Consider the following 16,035-nt stretch of genomic DNA (forward strand, 5'->3'; position numbering starts at 1 on the left):
GTTACCAGGTGTCCGCATTATGTGCACGGCACTTTTACATGTGCGCTCATATAATTATCCAAATTTAGCTCCAATCGTGATTAAAGTCACGCAGACTGTCGACAACTACTAGTGCCATTCTGGTCTTCGATTTTCTATAGTGTTTATGTGAGAAGGCGGTGCAGTAAGAACTTTTCTCTTTGCACATCCGACTGCAAGAACTTTGGACTCTGGGTTGGTATTAATAATTGATGGCGTATAAATGTCCTAGTAAATGTGTTCATAAACAGAGATATCTGCATGGAATACACTATTGAAATCACGTACAGAACACCTTTCAAATTTGAATATACTTAGGAAAGGCATCTGCATAGTATACTCAGGTATTCAGTTTGTTAGGAAATATGGTCTTGAATGTGTCAGCTGTATCGCACAGTAAGTGAGGCTACCCACAATTCTCCATGATCCGTACACACGGAGATCACTCACTGAACTTGAGCAAATTTCTTCTGTACACAGAACGGCTCGGTCCATATATAAAAATTCTGGGACCATAGTTTTGATAATCATAATTCTCTTATTTCTCACGGTGAATAATGAGAAGATCAACCCCTTTTGCGCAGAGGAGATAGCAATTTTGTGATTTTGTCGACATAGATTTTTGACAGCCATACACAATATTTTCAAGGAAACTAAGGGAAGAAGTTGCATCTGTGTTGGCAAAAGAAAGGGTATTGATTTTTTTAAATGTTTGTAACAAAGGAAATTTGCATGTCTTACAGGTGGTATGATGAGACCATCTTAGTTGCTGATAACTTTACCATGACAAGTGTGCAATTTTTAGCACCTCCAAACATCGACTTCTCATTCAATTTACTCCTGAATTTTAAAGATGATCAATAATTTTGGAACATAGTTTTAACCAATAATCCTTAAATTAAATTCTAAGTTTCAAATTGTTCAGAAACTGATAAAATTGAAGAAGTCTTTACCAAATAATGTCTGAGCACACAAATCAAACGGAATTGTGGGTAGCCTCACTTACTGTGTATCGTACCGATACAAAATCAACTAACGTCGCATGTACTAAAACATTAACCAGTCATTTAATTTTAAACGAAAGGCTAAGATTCTATTAGAAAAAACATGCATTTCAAGTAGTTGTTGAAAATTATGTTGCTTGTCAGCTTCATGTCTAACAACAAATGTATTTACTTGATAGGGAGACCTAGGGATTGAACGCGGCGGACAGAAAAATAAAGTCTAAGCGACATCTTACAGCTTCATACTTAAAAAACAAACTTTTGGAAAACACTTGATACAAGGTCTTGGCATTGAAATACAATAATTAAGCCCCGTTCGTATAGCTTAATCTCATTTCTAAGATTTCATTCTCCCTATAACAAAATTTGTAGTCACTTATATCGTTGACATGTGATTAAACCACTAATCAATAGATATTGCAACTCGTGAAGAAATGAATATTAGGAATTTCCGTAAAACTCGCAAATTGAAACATTACTGTTCGATTATCATTCAGCATAATTAAATACATGGTGTAACCAGACTAATTTTCAAAATATATCCTGATTAATCACTTGATATGATTGGGAAAATTATGACCTGCTCTGACTTAACTGTCTGTATTAAATATAATGAGTAACCTAGAGGTCATTTAGCTGAACGGGAAAAAGGTCAAAGGGTTAAATAGATAATGAACTGAAATGTCAACATAAAACTATAGTCATGTCAATTGGCGATAAACATGAGGTGAAAACAAGCCGTAAACAGTATTTTTGGACTTATTTGACTATTTTTTTAATTTTAAGAAAATGTAACAAAACAACATAGACATAAGATTCTTCCATGTGTTAGGGAGATTATGTTGGATAACCTAATAGTATGTTTTTGTTTTTTATGTTTTCTACAGAAGCTATTTCGTATGCTAGCTGCCTTCAAAGTTTATTATCATGATATTTAGTCCGGGGTCAATTGTAATTCCATGTGTTTTGAGTGAAGATTTTTGCCAACCTAGCTCATCAATTTACATAATGGCCAAGTTTTTCAAAAAATATTGTTGGCATTTTTTCTGACAACTCTGAAGGTCATTTCAAGGTCATTTCCTTAAAACCAACAAAAATCGGCTATTCTTAGCCATGAAAATATTTTTTATGCCCAGTTTGCAACAAAATTACTTTTGGAAACATGCATTTTGATATGGATTATTCCTTATAATCATTAACATAAGGTTTGTTGAAAAAATACGGTAATTGCATTAAAAATATATAGAACTACTTTACCAAAGGGCAATTGAAGGTCAGTATGACATTTCTTTCTAATTTTCGTAGAAATGCCTTCCATATCTTAAAACATCACAATAATTATCTTGTATACAATTTCAGATTCATAAATCTTATACAACAGTCTCAGAAAGTATGTCTAACATTTCCTTTCAAAGGTCAATGACTTTTAATGCCATAATCTCTAATCTGAAGAAAGTTTAGTTATACAAGCAATACGATCACACAACTTTAAAACTAAAACTAGTGTTCATAACTCTGCATGAGTGACTTTCAAAACACAGAAGATTTTCATGCTTAAGTTGTTAATCATTATCAAAATCATCTACAAAAGTGACACTTATAGGAGGTGAACAGTTCTGACAATAATTTTCACCAGCCTCATAGTGACACATTTCTGTACATGTCATTGCATTTTTTTCATTTGCTTACATTGTAGGATTTGTCTATCTGTAGTAGGACCAGACAAGCCTGCCTCTATCCATGCCTCATCAATGCCACTTCCCCCAATCATTTTTGCTGTTGTTCTAAGAGCTGTCATTACAGTGTGCAGTTTTTCTATGCAAGAAAACCACTTATCTTTGCAGTCACCTCTTGTCATTTCAACAATTTTACCTTGCATGTCAAGCGTTACTATGGATTTGAGATTTGGTCCAAGGATGAACGTGTTTATATTTTCAGCTTGTTTAAATGCGCTTAGCAGACATGACCTATTCGTAGGTGATGCAGAGAGCAATGGGAGAGCAAAGACATTTGTAACTGGCAGAGTATCACAAAACAAGGAATTGTATACTGCTCATGTAGGAATATTCTGCCTCCATGTGCCATCATCATTATCGTCATCACCATTTCCACAACTACCACCACCACCACCACCACCACCACCACCATCATCATCATCATCATCATCATCATCATCATCATCATCATCATCATCATCATCAACATCAACATCATCATCATCAACAACAACAACAACAACAACAACAACAACAACAACAACAACAACAACAACATCAACAACATTACCTATTCGGCTAATATTATCATCAGATACACGTTTACGGACCATTGACTTTGAAACAAGCCATTATTGTAGAACAGAAGATCTAGCATCAGTTAGCATGAATTTGTTTTCATTAGAGCAAAAATTTGTGAACTTTTGACTGAGTGGTATACTTTTCCTTTTCTGACAAGGGATGAAGCTTTTTGCCATCCGGAGTATCCTCATGAAAGTCAATGTTATCAATTGCAAAAAGACAAACTTTCCCTTTTGTAAACCTGTTAGAATATATGTTCCGTCCAGTGTACTTGCTTGAACAGATTCCGCTAGTTGAGTCTCTAGACGTAAAATGTGGTACAGTTGTAATCAACAGATAAACCCAAACCATGCATGATTTCAACCAGAGATAAAAAAGTCACAGACATACTTAAGGAGATTGACACCTTTCTATCATGCTAATTTGACAGGCAATACTGAAGCGTTAGTGCAGGGAAACCGAAAGAAATGTTAAAGGTTTGTTCAAATTTACTGTCACGTGGTCTTTATGTAAACAACTGTCAAATAATAAAAAACACAGTGTTTGAGAATATCTAGACTATACTTCCATGGGGTTACGAGCTTAATTTTCTGCAGAGGGTCCATTACTTGGAAGGCTTCAATATTTGTCTTGGAACATTAAAGTTGTACAGCGAATAGTTGTACAGAATATACAGTAATTCAATGCATTCAGAATATTTAGTCCAATAATTCAATTTATTACAAAACCACGAACGTGTTACAACCGTTACAACATCATTGGTAGTGCAGAGTCTTTAAAGTTTTCACTCTGCATGTTACAGCTTTTTAATCGAATGCCAAGAAACATGCAAAATGATTTACTTTTTTGCACTCGGATACAAAACGAATAACTTCACGACTCGAGGATGAATAAAAACGTTTACTTAATTAGCTTCTCAGAAGACAATACAGCAGAGGTGAAAATTTGTGTTAAAACTGCCAAAGACGCAAACTAACTCTCTGCACATTTCAATGTTGATTGTTTTATAAAGGATTTGAAGGTAAGATTTCTACCTTGCATCACCTTTCAAACAAAAATGCTAGTCACTTTTAATGCCACCATGGGCCGAGACATGACGTCTACATGAAATGGTTCGTTATCATGTATACAGATGAGACCAGTAAGATAGTGTCATCAGAAATTCTGTAGAGATGTGGTCTTTTTCAGGATGGGATGTTTCGGCCTCTTCATTACGTGTATCTCATGTTTTGTGCCAGGCGCTTCAGACAAGCAAGACATAGTGGGAGAAAGCTGCAATTATTCTTGCCTACGGGCCGCTCGCCGGCTTTTTCTGTCGTGTTGGCTATGTGGCGCCAACCCGGATACTCCCTTGCTCCCCTCGCCTAAAAATACATCAGCCTTAGTTCAAATGTCAATATAAACCGAATGACTGGACGCAGTACAATGCTGAGAGGTGTTCAATGCATCGAACATGTCGTTAGCGCGACCTTAAAGTGCGCCCTCAAGCAACCGCTCACCAAATACTGAACCGTTCAGAACAAAACAATTTGGGCAAGCAAGGAAGTAAGATGTAAATTAATTTTGAGTAAAGTAGGTCGGGATCGTTCTGTTTCAATTAATTTGTGAAAAGGAATATTTCAAGTCATGTCACGCTAAGTTTTACCACTATGTTGTCACGTGTCTATTATCTGATATGATTGGTTACCCAATACGTCAAAACGGGCAAGGGTACGTTACTAATGGACGCAGTCCCCGGATAATCACCTAATGAACTTAAACGAAGTCAACAACAGACATTTCAGCAAGTAGTTTGTTACACTTATTTGTAGCCTTGTTTTACTTCTCGACGCCCTCACATTTTTATTAAACAGCTGCTAGTATTCATCTACAATCCATGAGTGGTTCAGATATACCTGAGATACAATGTCGATGCTTCCCGTTGCTGCTTCGTGGTCTCATTACATGTACTGATACAATTAAGAGCACAATTTCAATGTTTCCTGTGAAGACAACTTACATGTAGGATAAGTTTTGTCGACGGAAACACCAACGTTATCAGAGACATGACATCATTTTTACTGATGTGTGTATTGAAATGTGTCGGCCAGAAGTTGATGATTTACGAATAATTACTTGATTGTGGTCATAATATCCTCTTTTCAACGCCATATTTGTTTCAACTAGCCGAGGACGCTGAGAAGGTCCACACCAATACAGAAGTTTGCTGGCCACCTGGCATTGTCAATGGCATAATCATGGCTTCCAGCGAAAGCAGAGATCCCCAGGTTAACTGATTTTACAATCATTTCTCACCATGTTACGTATGTGGTATATAATATGTAAAACGTTTGCTCAGCTTTTCTTGGTGACGTATTCTCTAGTATTGACGATCATGCAATGTCATTTTTTTTCAATTGTGCATGGGATCTATCAAGTTGGAAATTTAAGCTGTCGCCATTCTACCATCCACGATTGATCCTTCATAAAGCTGCTGTCTTGAAACCCGTAACTAAGATCTTTATATGCGGCGGAGGGAATGTGTTTTGTCAATCACAATCGCCTGCTGCTACAGGCAGACACATAATTTACAATGGTCACCGTTATCGCGTGATGTATAGAGGTCATAGTCCGCCATAAGGTTATGTGCATTGGTAGATAGTAACGCTCATAACAGCGTCTAATAACGAGAGTTTAAATTGCGATATTACAATATGATAACACAAGCTGATACATGTGAGGCATTACTCACCATAGTCAACGCGGAGAGGCGGAGCTTCTCAGTGAAGGAAAATACAAGTTAACCTTTCTAAGTTTATAAAGTACAAGGCAGTTCTTGAAACCCACATGTAGTTTCACAATTGACTTCTAAATATTATCTCAATACAGTGTGCAAAATGATGCATTCAGTCTAAGTAATTTTTAAGTGACAACCCGTTGATAACAAATACGGGTTCTTGGTGTTTCCAATATTCACATTCTTATAGGTCAACGAACGTCTCGTCAAACCTCGTCTTTTTTTTTTGCTTCGGACATTATTTCATTCAATACTTCTAAAATCAAATAACACATTTATTCAGAACATTTTGAAAAAAGGATAGCTTCAAATCATCAGTTCCCAGTAAGCGTCATCTAAACGTAAAAACCAAATTTACAACGTGCGCTGTCATTACACAATCGTTAAGCCGTATGGTTTTTGACTTTTCTTCGTTCAGTATATGTGACCATTGATCTATTGCGAGGTCTTAACTTAATTTATCATGTTTACAAAATCCAAAACCAAATTTGTTAGAAAATAATAATAAAAAGACCGCTCTAAGACGATAAATGATAAATTATAGTGAAAATTAAAGGATTTAAAAAAATGAAAATAATCATAAGTTTTAATCTGTATTGTGTTTTGTAAAACCTTCCTCTAATCTTTGTTTTTGCTTGCTGTCTAATTATTTTTTTCTTCAGAGATATTATTGATATTGATATGAATTTTTCCAAAATAACAAGGAATATACCTTTGAAAAGATCACCTTGCGTAAGCCTTGTGGTCCTCTGTAGTGCTGTCCTCCGCAATAAATGAAAAAATCAGAATGAAGAAATCTTTATGACACATATATAAATTGTGCATTGCGCACTGGGGCAATTTTTGGCATGCTTTTGTGGTCCTGAGCATATACGTATAGATCAGTGAATTGCACTAAATGTGATTTACAAATGTAAACAGGCCTCATTCTCGGCCTCAATTCGATCCATTTATGTATTTGTATAACATCACACATGCAGTTACGGACTCTGAGTATAGCAGGATATAACTAATTCTTTACTATTACAGGTTCTCATTGATGCAGCAGGGCTAGGTGATATTCCAAAGCTCGAGTCCTTGATAGGTGATGGGTCTGATGTTAATGGTAGAGGTCACTGTGTGTTTGTAAGTATTTTAATCATCTCTTCCTTGTCAATGATTTCAATGCTACAAGAATTTCTAGCGGTTGGGTGCATATAAACAAATGAACAGCGGTGAAGTCTCCGGAATTGCGCTAAAGAACTATCAATTATAAGTTTAGATCGATATTCTGTCGATACTCATAAGTGACAATTTTTAGATACATACAATTTTCATATCAGCTTTAATTTTCCCGCATGTATAACGTGCATGAGTTTGGAAGATAAAGATGAAATCTGTAATGTTTGTCATCGCAAAGTCCATTCTATGCTAAAATGTAAAAATTGTAGTAGGTTTAAAACACTCGATTTATAAATTGATATATCCGTACTATTCTATACAGCCATTACGGTTGAATTACGCCTTTGCAAAACTTATATTTTTAAGAACTGAACATAGCAACCCAAGACTACCTGAACACGTCAAATACAAATCAACAAACCTTAACCGTGGAGCCAATTAACTCGAAATATTGTAACTAAATCATTTGTTACTCGTCAGTTTGATCAAACATTGCATTTTCAATAGTTATGTCAATTAGAAGATTTCGCTTAACTTACCGATAGCCTCATCAATCATATTTTGTAACATCCGTGCGTGCGCAGACGCATCCATTAAATTAAGTGAACGACTTTGTAAATAAAAGTTGTAAAGGTTTTACACTATTACATGTTATTTGCTTATTTGCAATACATAGCTTGAAGCCTCACGTAAATCAGATTTTGTTTAATTTCTCTGGATTTAATCCCGAGAAAAACCCATATGGTTCTCCTGGCTCGACCACCCCAGATTTTGTCTATTTCATATTTTATTTCTCAAAATTTCAAGCCATGCACTACCGCCCATATTTTCACCACTGCAGACTGCAATAGCAGAGCACACCAAAGGGCCACAATAATATGAATCCCAGGAGCTCACCTCAATACAATGAAAATATTTATTGCATTTGAGAAAGGTATTTGGAAATCATAAGATTGTGAAAAGTGGAAGTCACTGAAATGTACAGATAACCCTTGACACAGCCGTGTGATATTTACACATCATCCTCGTTGTCGGAAAACATGTGTTCGACGCGTTACGAGCATTACGAGCCAGAGCACAACACTTCCAAACACTGGATGTACGAGGCATTTAATTCCAAGATATTTGACATACTTACCGAGTATAAATGATACACGAACAAACATTCAAATAAAATATCAGCCGAGATAGATAAATTTGAAAACAAGCCGACATGATAGATATAAATGAACAAAGACCGATAAATTTGTCGGCATACAGTAACATTGATATGATCACGGATTTCATTCGGCGTACTCAAGAACGGCTTTGGAATTGTGTCAAGTCATGATGGACTAATGCAATTATGTTACTTGTCACTTTAGATATTGGTATGCAGACTGTATGTTTTGTTAATCTTCTCTCATTAAAACACACTCCTTGATTACTCTGATGTTTTAGAAACTTTGTCAGTTTGTGCCTCTGAACACACTAAAATGTTTATTTTCGATTGTACATTCTAGCCTGAAGCCACAGCATTGCATGCGGCTTCTCTATTTGGTCATGCTGACGTAGCTGAAGTGTTAATTAAACTTGGTGCAGATATCAATGCTAAGAATGAGGTAAGTAAATGTGATGGGGTAATCGATATAGATATTCAATAAAAATTTATAGCCACTTTATGCAGATATACACTATTAATGTTTAATTAAGTTCATTGCTAACATGTTAATGTTCATTCTGAATTAGCTGACATGAAAATGCAAAATGACTTTCAATATACTGTTTATAACCTGGTATAATAATCAATTTACAAAACATGTTTCGCCAACCTTTATCAAGTAAATCCCAGTGTATATCCCTATTAAGGAAGATTCATTAAATATGCAAATTAGGAGGTGCCTGAAATAAAAATGTCAAATGACTTTCAATAATCTTGTCGACTTTGGTCGAGTCAATACAGATAAATATCCCTAATTAAAAAAAAGTTAACGCTCATCAAATATGTAAATTGGAAATTGGCTGAAGCAAAAATTCTTAACGAATTTCAATAACATGTATTACAGTCAATTCCGATATATCCCTAATTAGAAATGTTCATTACTTGTGCAAATAAGGAATTGGCTGAAAGAAAACTAGTTAATGACTTTCAATAATGTTATATCACAGTTTCTTCAATGTACATTATGCCATCGTTTGGGCAAATCAGGTGGCAGCTTTTAGGTCCTTGGCAAACAAAAAGGCTTCCAGCAACACTCGCGCAGTACAGAGAAAGATATCGATTTACATTGCCATGGCTTCCAATCCTGGAAAAACCTCTCCGTTAAGCAATGAAGTCAACTGAATAACGACAACAGAGTTGAAATTCGGGTTTCTAGCAATCTTTCTAGTGGTCTTATGCCTTATCCGGGATATTGGACCGCAGGCCGGCTGGCGAAGATTGCATTATAAGCGCGCCAACCCCAACTCACTGCATGGACATTACATTTACGAAATCGAAGTCCAAAGTCAACTACGTCCATGTTAGAATGAGAGAGGTTTTCCATCACATGGAAGCATGTCGCCACAAATTTTGCACAGATAGCGTTGCACTGGCATTGAAAAAAGGTACATGGAACGCGGGCAGTTTCCCCTCGCTATCGATAGGAAATGCATTGAGCGAGACACACTTCATGGTTCGCAAAAAAACGAGGATCCCATTTACGAGGCGCTCAAATATAACTGTGATACATGGCAGAGGCGTATATGTTTGTGATGCTGAGAACAACATCAGTACATAAATGACGGGTTTTAAAAGTTGACGGTTTTTGCGTTGTAACAGACCTCTGAAGGTAGCTCGCTCGCTTTGGGAACAGGTCATTCCGACCCCTGTCAGCTTCGACTCAATTAATTCCCACTGTTTTGGTCACTTTGACCCCGGTACCCAAGTCACTTCGACCCCGTCACACTTTTCATGTTATGTGACATTTTACTGAATATTTAACGCAACTTTGCTAGAAAGAATTGATGGTGTTTCTGCGATAGAACTGTTTGCTTCGAAACGATAATTTGGCTGAATATGTTTGCACCACGGCCTAGTGCCTACATGTCCGCGAAGACAATTCAACATGTTCCAAAACAAAGCCAAGACAAAAATTTGAAATATCAATAAAATGGCTCCACAAAGGCTGAATACGCGATACTCGATGAAGTATGAAGTTTGTGAAATGAAATCAAAATTGACAACACAAGTGTTTGTCCTGGGTAGTACTACTTGAATTATTCTACAGATTGTTTTTTTCCGTACAATGCAGTATTTGTTAGTGACAAATCTTTGAAATACATTTTTTGCGATGAGCTGGAAATTTGATTAATATGGAGTTAATGTACATAAATATTCCGTTATTTACTGGGACATGTTTATTTTCTCAATCCGCAATCTGCGGACTACATAGACTGTTCATGTCAACGATCGTTTCTCTCTCTGCAGAGTTTCTGTACCCCATTCAAAACGCTGTACCTCGATCACGCGATAGTGACGCTATGTAGCTTTGCAGTATTGAAAACTTATCATAAAATGGCCACCACGTCTAACCATAACCCGCATTGTCGGGATTATCCTACGGAAAAAAGACTTCAAAACTAAGACTTATGAATCTTCATCGGAATTGAAACCATCATGATTGTACCCTTACCATGAGTACCAACCGAGAATGCAGGTTGAGCTCGGCAGTTACACAAGCGTGGTACGCTACATGCACTGCCGATCGTACAAATACCAAAGCCTATCACAGAATTTGTTTCTCGAACAACCTCGCCTTGTAAATCTGACACAGAACTAAAATGCTTGCAAAGGAGAACAAGCATCCGTTTATGGACAATGGCGAGCAGGTTACTTGGCGAAGCAAAATCAAAACATGGCAGAAGTACATGAAGGAGGTCACGGCCTTATACTCTGTGCACGAACCTGATTGGACACTTCAATACCTTTGACCCAAAATTATCATTCATCAGCACTTCCATATTAGGGGATTGGGGCGAGTGATGATAATGCCATATCACGAGGCTAGGTAGAGAACGTGTAGTAATTTCTGGCGATCGGGCAGCGTGAGAAACGATCAATCAACAAGGGTAAAGCTAATTTGCTAAACGATAATTTATCTAAATAGTGAGTTGAATGAGTCATAAAATATTATATTTTTAAAGTTCAATACGAGGTTGAAACACGGAGGGATAGTGGTTGAAACCAGAGCTATTCAGCTGTGGCCAAGCTGGACTAGCTCATTTCACAGCGCCCTCAAACAGTCTATCTCGTAAATCGTTCGTTTTCACTTGTCATATGCGGCGTTAGCAAAAGCTGTCTCATAAACAACCATACAACAGAAAAATTAAAACTTCCATAACTTCATTAATATCCAAGGCACGCCCACAAAAACCTTTCCAGGTCTTGTCATTTATATCCTCAAGCTGTGTACCAAATTTGGTTTTCATCAGTTCTTGAGATATCAGGTATACAGACAGACACACATACACACACAGACATCGCTAAACCATATGCTCACGTGTGTGAACACGTGAGCAAAAAACGAAACACTTTACAAACTTGTAACATGTCATTCCCCCCCCCCCCCCGCCATACTCAATACCTCCTTCCGATAATTTCATCCATTCAGTTTTAACTTGAATGGTACTTACATTATTTGTTTCAGATAAGTATTTTAACGTAAGTGATAATGAGTATTCATTAATTTGGTTTCTGTTTGATAGCTTTATAATTCGCAGAATGTCGCATTTGATTTCGCGGTGATTTTTCCGAGGGATGTTGAAGGCTAAATTAGTTGCTAGGTGATTAGGTGACATAATTTCTAGGTGTAAGAATACAAAAAATGTAGAAGGTGTCATAGTGTTAACGATTTATTCAATCTTATGTTACTACAGATGTATGTTGGTGGCGACATAAGCATTCGTTTCGTCGTCAATTGCAGTTTCTTTGTTGATGGTTGTACTAAGAAGTTATTTTCAAGTGTCGGCCACAGCTAAGAGTGTAAAAGAATGTATGGCAGCGACTGTTCAAGTCGTTGTGTAAATTATTAAATTTGATCCTTCACAACATGAGGGCTAGTTAGTTGTTTGCCCAGTAATACAATGGGTGCCATGTGTCCTTCGCCCTTCTCAACACCCCCTGAGAGCATATTGACCGTTTTGATATCATTCTTACTCGTGAAAGCAGCACTATCCCAAGGGAATGACATCGTGCTAATCAAGGCAGATGACATGTTGGCAAATATGAGAAGAGAGATCTGATCAAGTGGAATGAGTCAATTTACTTTTTACTTTTAGCCTTTGTCTGTCGCTATCGTTGCGATGCGGCTAATATGTGTACAATGCATCTACTGAGGATTTCTGCCATGAAAATGCCGATGACAACACCATTTAGCTTTATGCACTTCAAAAGAAAAATAAATAAACTGCTAGTTGTCATGATTTTTTGATCTTTATTTCCGCAGTAGTCTTTGTTTTCAAGGGAAACTCCGGTTACTATATCGTTCGTTCGGTCAATAGTAGAGTTTAGTTAGAATCGAAGATTCATCGACCAGTGACAGACAGCAAAATCACATTTGCCAGATTACTCCAAATATATATTGTATTAGGTTTCGATATTCCGACAATCAATTGAATGACCGCTAAATGTACCGCTTATTCTGTAATTTCAAAAACGAAATGATGGACTTTGGTTTTCGAAAAACGAAATGAATGATGACAAACAATGACCTGTATGTCGATCATTACACGGGATATAGATACTGCAAGCCTGACAGTCGAATAGAAATTACGTTACTGCACAAATTCCGATATTACACGGTTATACCGATGTAAACGACATATATCGTTTGACCGTGGAATGTCACGGACGGATTCAGGTAACCATGAGAGCAACAAACTTTGGTCAGATATTTACATTCTGGCTTTCCTCAAATTACTAGAGTACCTTTGGCACAGTAAAGTTAATGTTTTTTGAGCAAATGCTCCTGGAAATCGTCGTTCTATAATTAAGGGTGAGAACTGCATTACAAATGACGCGGGAAATATAGTTATAGTAAAAATAGTTGGCGTCTTTATATTATCTTATTCATGCATTGAATACAAAGCGATACTTTTACCAAATGCACCTGTTAAAACGCGGTATATACAAGCACAGAGAAACATAGACAGAGTGGCAACGCTTTCATGCCTTTTGTTCCATGGTCGTCTCGGTAGACTATAGGCTTTTCATATTAAAATGAGCTTCAAAGGTGTTAAACGTTTTGGAGGCTTTGTTTGTGGTTGATAATTACACGAGATTATGCGAAACATACGACGAGATGGCATCGTACTGCCAGTCGCGTAGCAACCATAGTTACTTTGTGAGCTCTCAGGCCAGAAACACTGCTTCACGCCAATCAAAACATAACATACCAGCAGTTTCATAAACATGTCCTTTCTTGACGCACGTGTAAAAGACGGTATGACTGACCGTAAACCATTGAGTAAAAATAGACAGTATCGATAAAAGACTTTCAAATTTGGTTCAAACACACTCATTATATATTCATAAAAATATGAGAAGAATTTTTAAAACGGTAAAACCCATTTTCATGAAGCTCAAAACACTCCCGTTTTCGCCAGCACATCAATTCCGATCAGCACCACACGACAACAACAACACAAACTTTGTCGAACATACTTTCGCTTAACAATTGGTGAAAATCCGAAAATTACCGAAGGGTGCATGGTCGGCACTCTGCGGAAAAGAGAGACAAGAGCTTCGTGAGGCGAGGCAAACATGGATTGCTTACGTAACCGCTTCACGCCTTAAACAATAGCCGTTGCCACTCTGTCAATGTTTCTCTGTGATACAGATGGTGGCGTGCGTATGTAAGTAACAACAGTGGGGTTAAGAAGACCTGAGAATAAAAGAAGTAAGGAAAAACTGACCAATATATGCATATTTTTGTTTCTTATGCAACCTTCATAGTCCTTACAACAACTTTATCGTCAATAATAACATGTTTTATGTTCACTTAAACTTAAATGTCCTGTTCTTCAGGAAATTTTAAAATTTTATCAAATCCGAATTATAACCTAAGTAATGCTATTACAAAAATATACCACAGAAACTGTTTGAAATTGTGAATTTGTAGCTTATTCAATTTTTAATCGTGTAGTTATTATAAGATTGTCCGATTGTTAGGTGAAACCTTCCAACCTGCAAATTTTACCCTAATACTGACCGATGAAATCGTAGATATTAAAATTTATGACTGTATGATTAGGGGGGATTCCGCTTTAATATGTCTTTTTTCAACAGCCTCAAATATTTGTAAGTCCCCTCTATGATCAATTTTTTAAGTCTCCCAAATTATCATATAGTCACATATTTGTTTGAGGTATGATGTACGCGCAAAAAAGAAATAAACATGTATTGCCCAGTTCTTCTCACAGACGTTCGACACTACCTACTGTCAGTAGTTTTTAGAGCCATATTATTGAGATGTACTTAAATTACTTGAAAGGATTAATATTTCTAAATGACCGGGACCTGACGAAATACACCCAAGAGTTTTAGCAGAGGCAAGGAAAGTATTATGCAAACCAGTGACACTCCTATTTAAGGAAACAATTAGACTCCAAGCTGTACCAGACGATTAGAAAAAGGCCAATATCACTGCACTTCATAAAAAAAGGAGTAAAGTAATAGTAATAATAATAAAGTAATACTGTTCTGCAACTTATTCAAGTACTTGATAAATGGACAGAAATCCTTGACATGGGTGGCTGTGTTGATGTCATTTATTGTGACTTCATGAAGTCTTTTGATAAGGTACCACATGGAAGACTACTACAACTTTTACAACAATATGGTGTGTGTAGACCAGTACTGGCTTGGATAAAACAATTTCTTCTGAACAGAAAACAAAGGGTAGTTGTCAATGGGAAGCATTCACCTTGGCATGAAGTACTTAGTGGTATACCACAGGGAACAGTTCTTGGACCAGTTCTTTTTGTGATGTATATCAACTCACTCCCAGAAGTGATAACAAATTCTGAGATATTCCTATTTGCAGATGACACCAATATATTTAAAGGTATCTTTAAAGAAGATGACTGTTGTAAACTACAAGAAGAATTGGATGCAATATGCAATTGGACTCATCATTCACTACTGAAGTTTCACCCAGACAAATGTGTCTCCATGAGAGTCGGGAAATCACACTTAGATAGGAAAGACTATACTATGGGCCAAGATAGGCATATACTTCGGCGTACATCAGTTGAAAAAGACATAGGTGTATATATATATATATATATATATATATATATATATATATATATATATATATATATATATATATATATATATATATATATATATATATATAGATGAAAATCTCTCCTTTTCGATTTTCTCAGTAACAAGGTTGGGACTCATAAGGAGGACATATGAATATTTGGATGAAAAGTCTTTTCTTTTACTTTATAAAGCTAAGGTAAGACCCCATGTTGAATATGCAAACCAAGTATGGGCACCTATTCTCAGGAAACAGGAAATAGAAGTAGAAAACGTTCAACGCAGAGCGACAAAATTAATACCAGGCCTCAAAGATCTCTCTTATAAGGACAGATTACGGAAACTAAATCTACCCACGCATAAATACAGACGTGTCAGAGGTGACATGATAGAGGTATATAAAATTTTAACTGGGAAATATGACAGTGAAGTATCCAACTTCATCCAACTACATAGATCAGCACATAGCACAAGAGGGTACAAAATCAACAA

At 36.6% G+C, this 16,035-nt stretch overlaps 1 protein-coding gene across 1 annotated transcript; it reads left to right on the forward strand.

The window, feature by feature from the left end:
• The first annotated feature begins 5,351 nt into the window (after nt 1-5,351).
• LOC139120116 (GA-binding protein subunit beta-2-like) lies at nt 5,352-15,536 on the forward strand. The gene is made up of 4 exons (XM_070684206.1): nt 5,352-5,586; nt 7,125-7,220; nt 8,759-8,857; nt 15,320-15,536. Exons 1-4 carry the CDS (start codon nt 5,557-5,559, stop codon nt 15,419-15,421), a joined length of 327 nt encoding a protein of 108 aa, XP_070540307.1. The 5' UTR covers nt 5,352-5,556; the 3' UTR covers nt 15,422-15,536.
• Nucleotides 15,537-16,035: the final 499 nt, after the last annotated feature.

The sequence above is a fragment of the Ptychodera flava genome, chromosome 20, assembly GCF_041260155.1.
Source record: "Ptychodera flava strain L36383 chromosome 20, AS_Pfla_20210202, whole genome shotgun sequence".
Classification (NCBI taxonomy): Eukaryota; Metazoa; Hemichordata; class Enteropneusta; family Ptychoderidae; genus Ptychodera; species Ptychodera flava.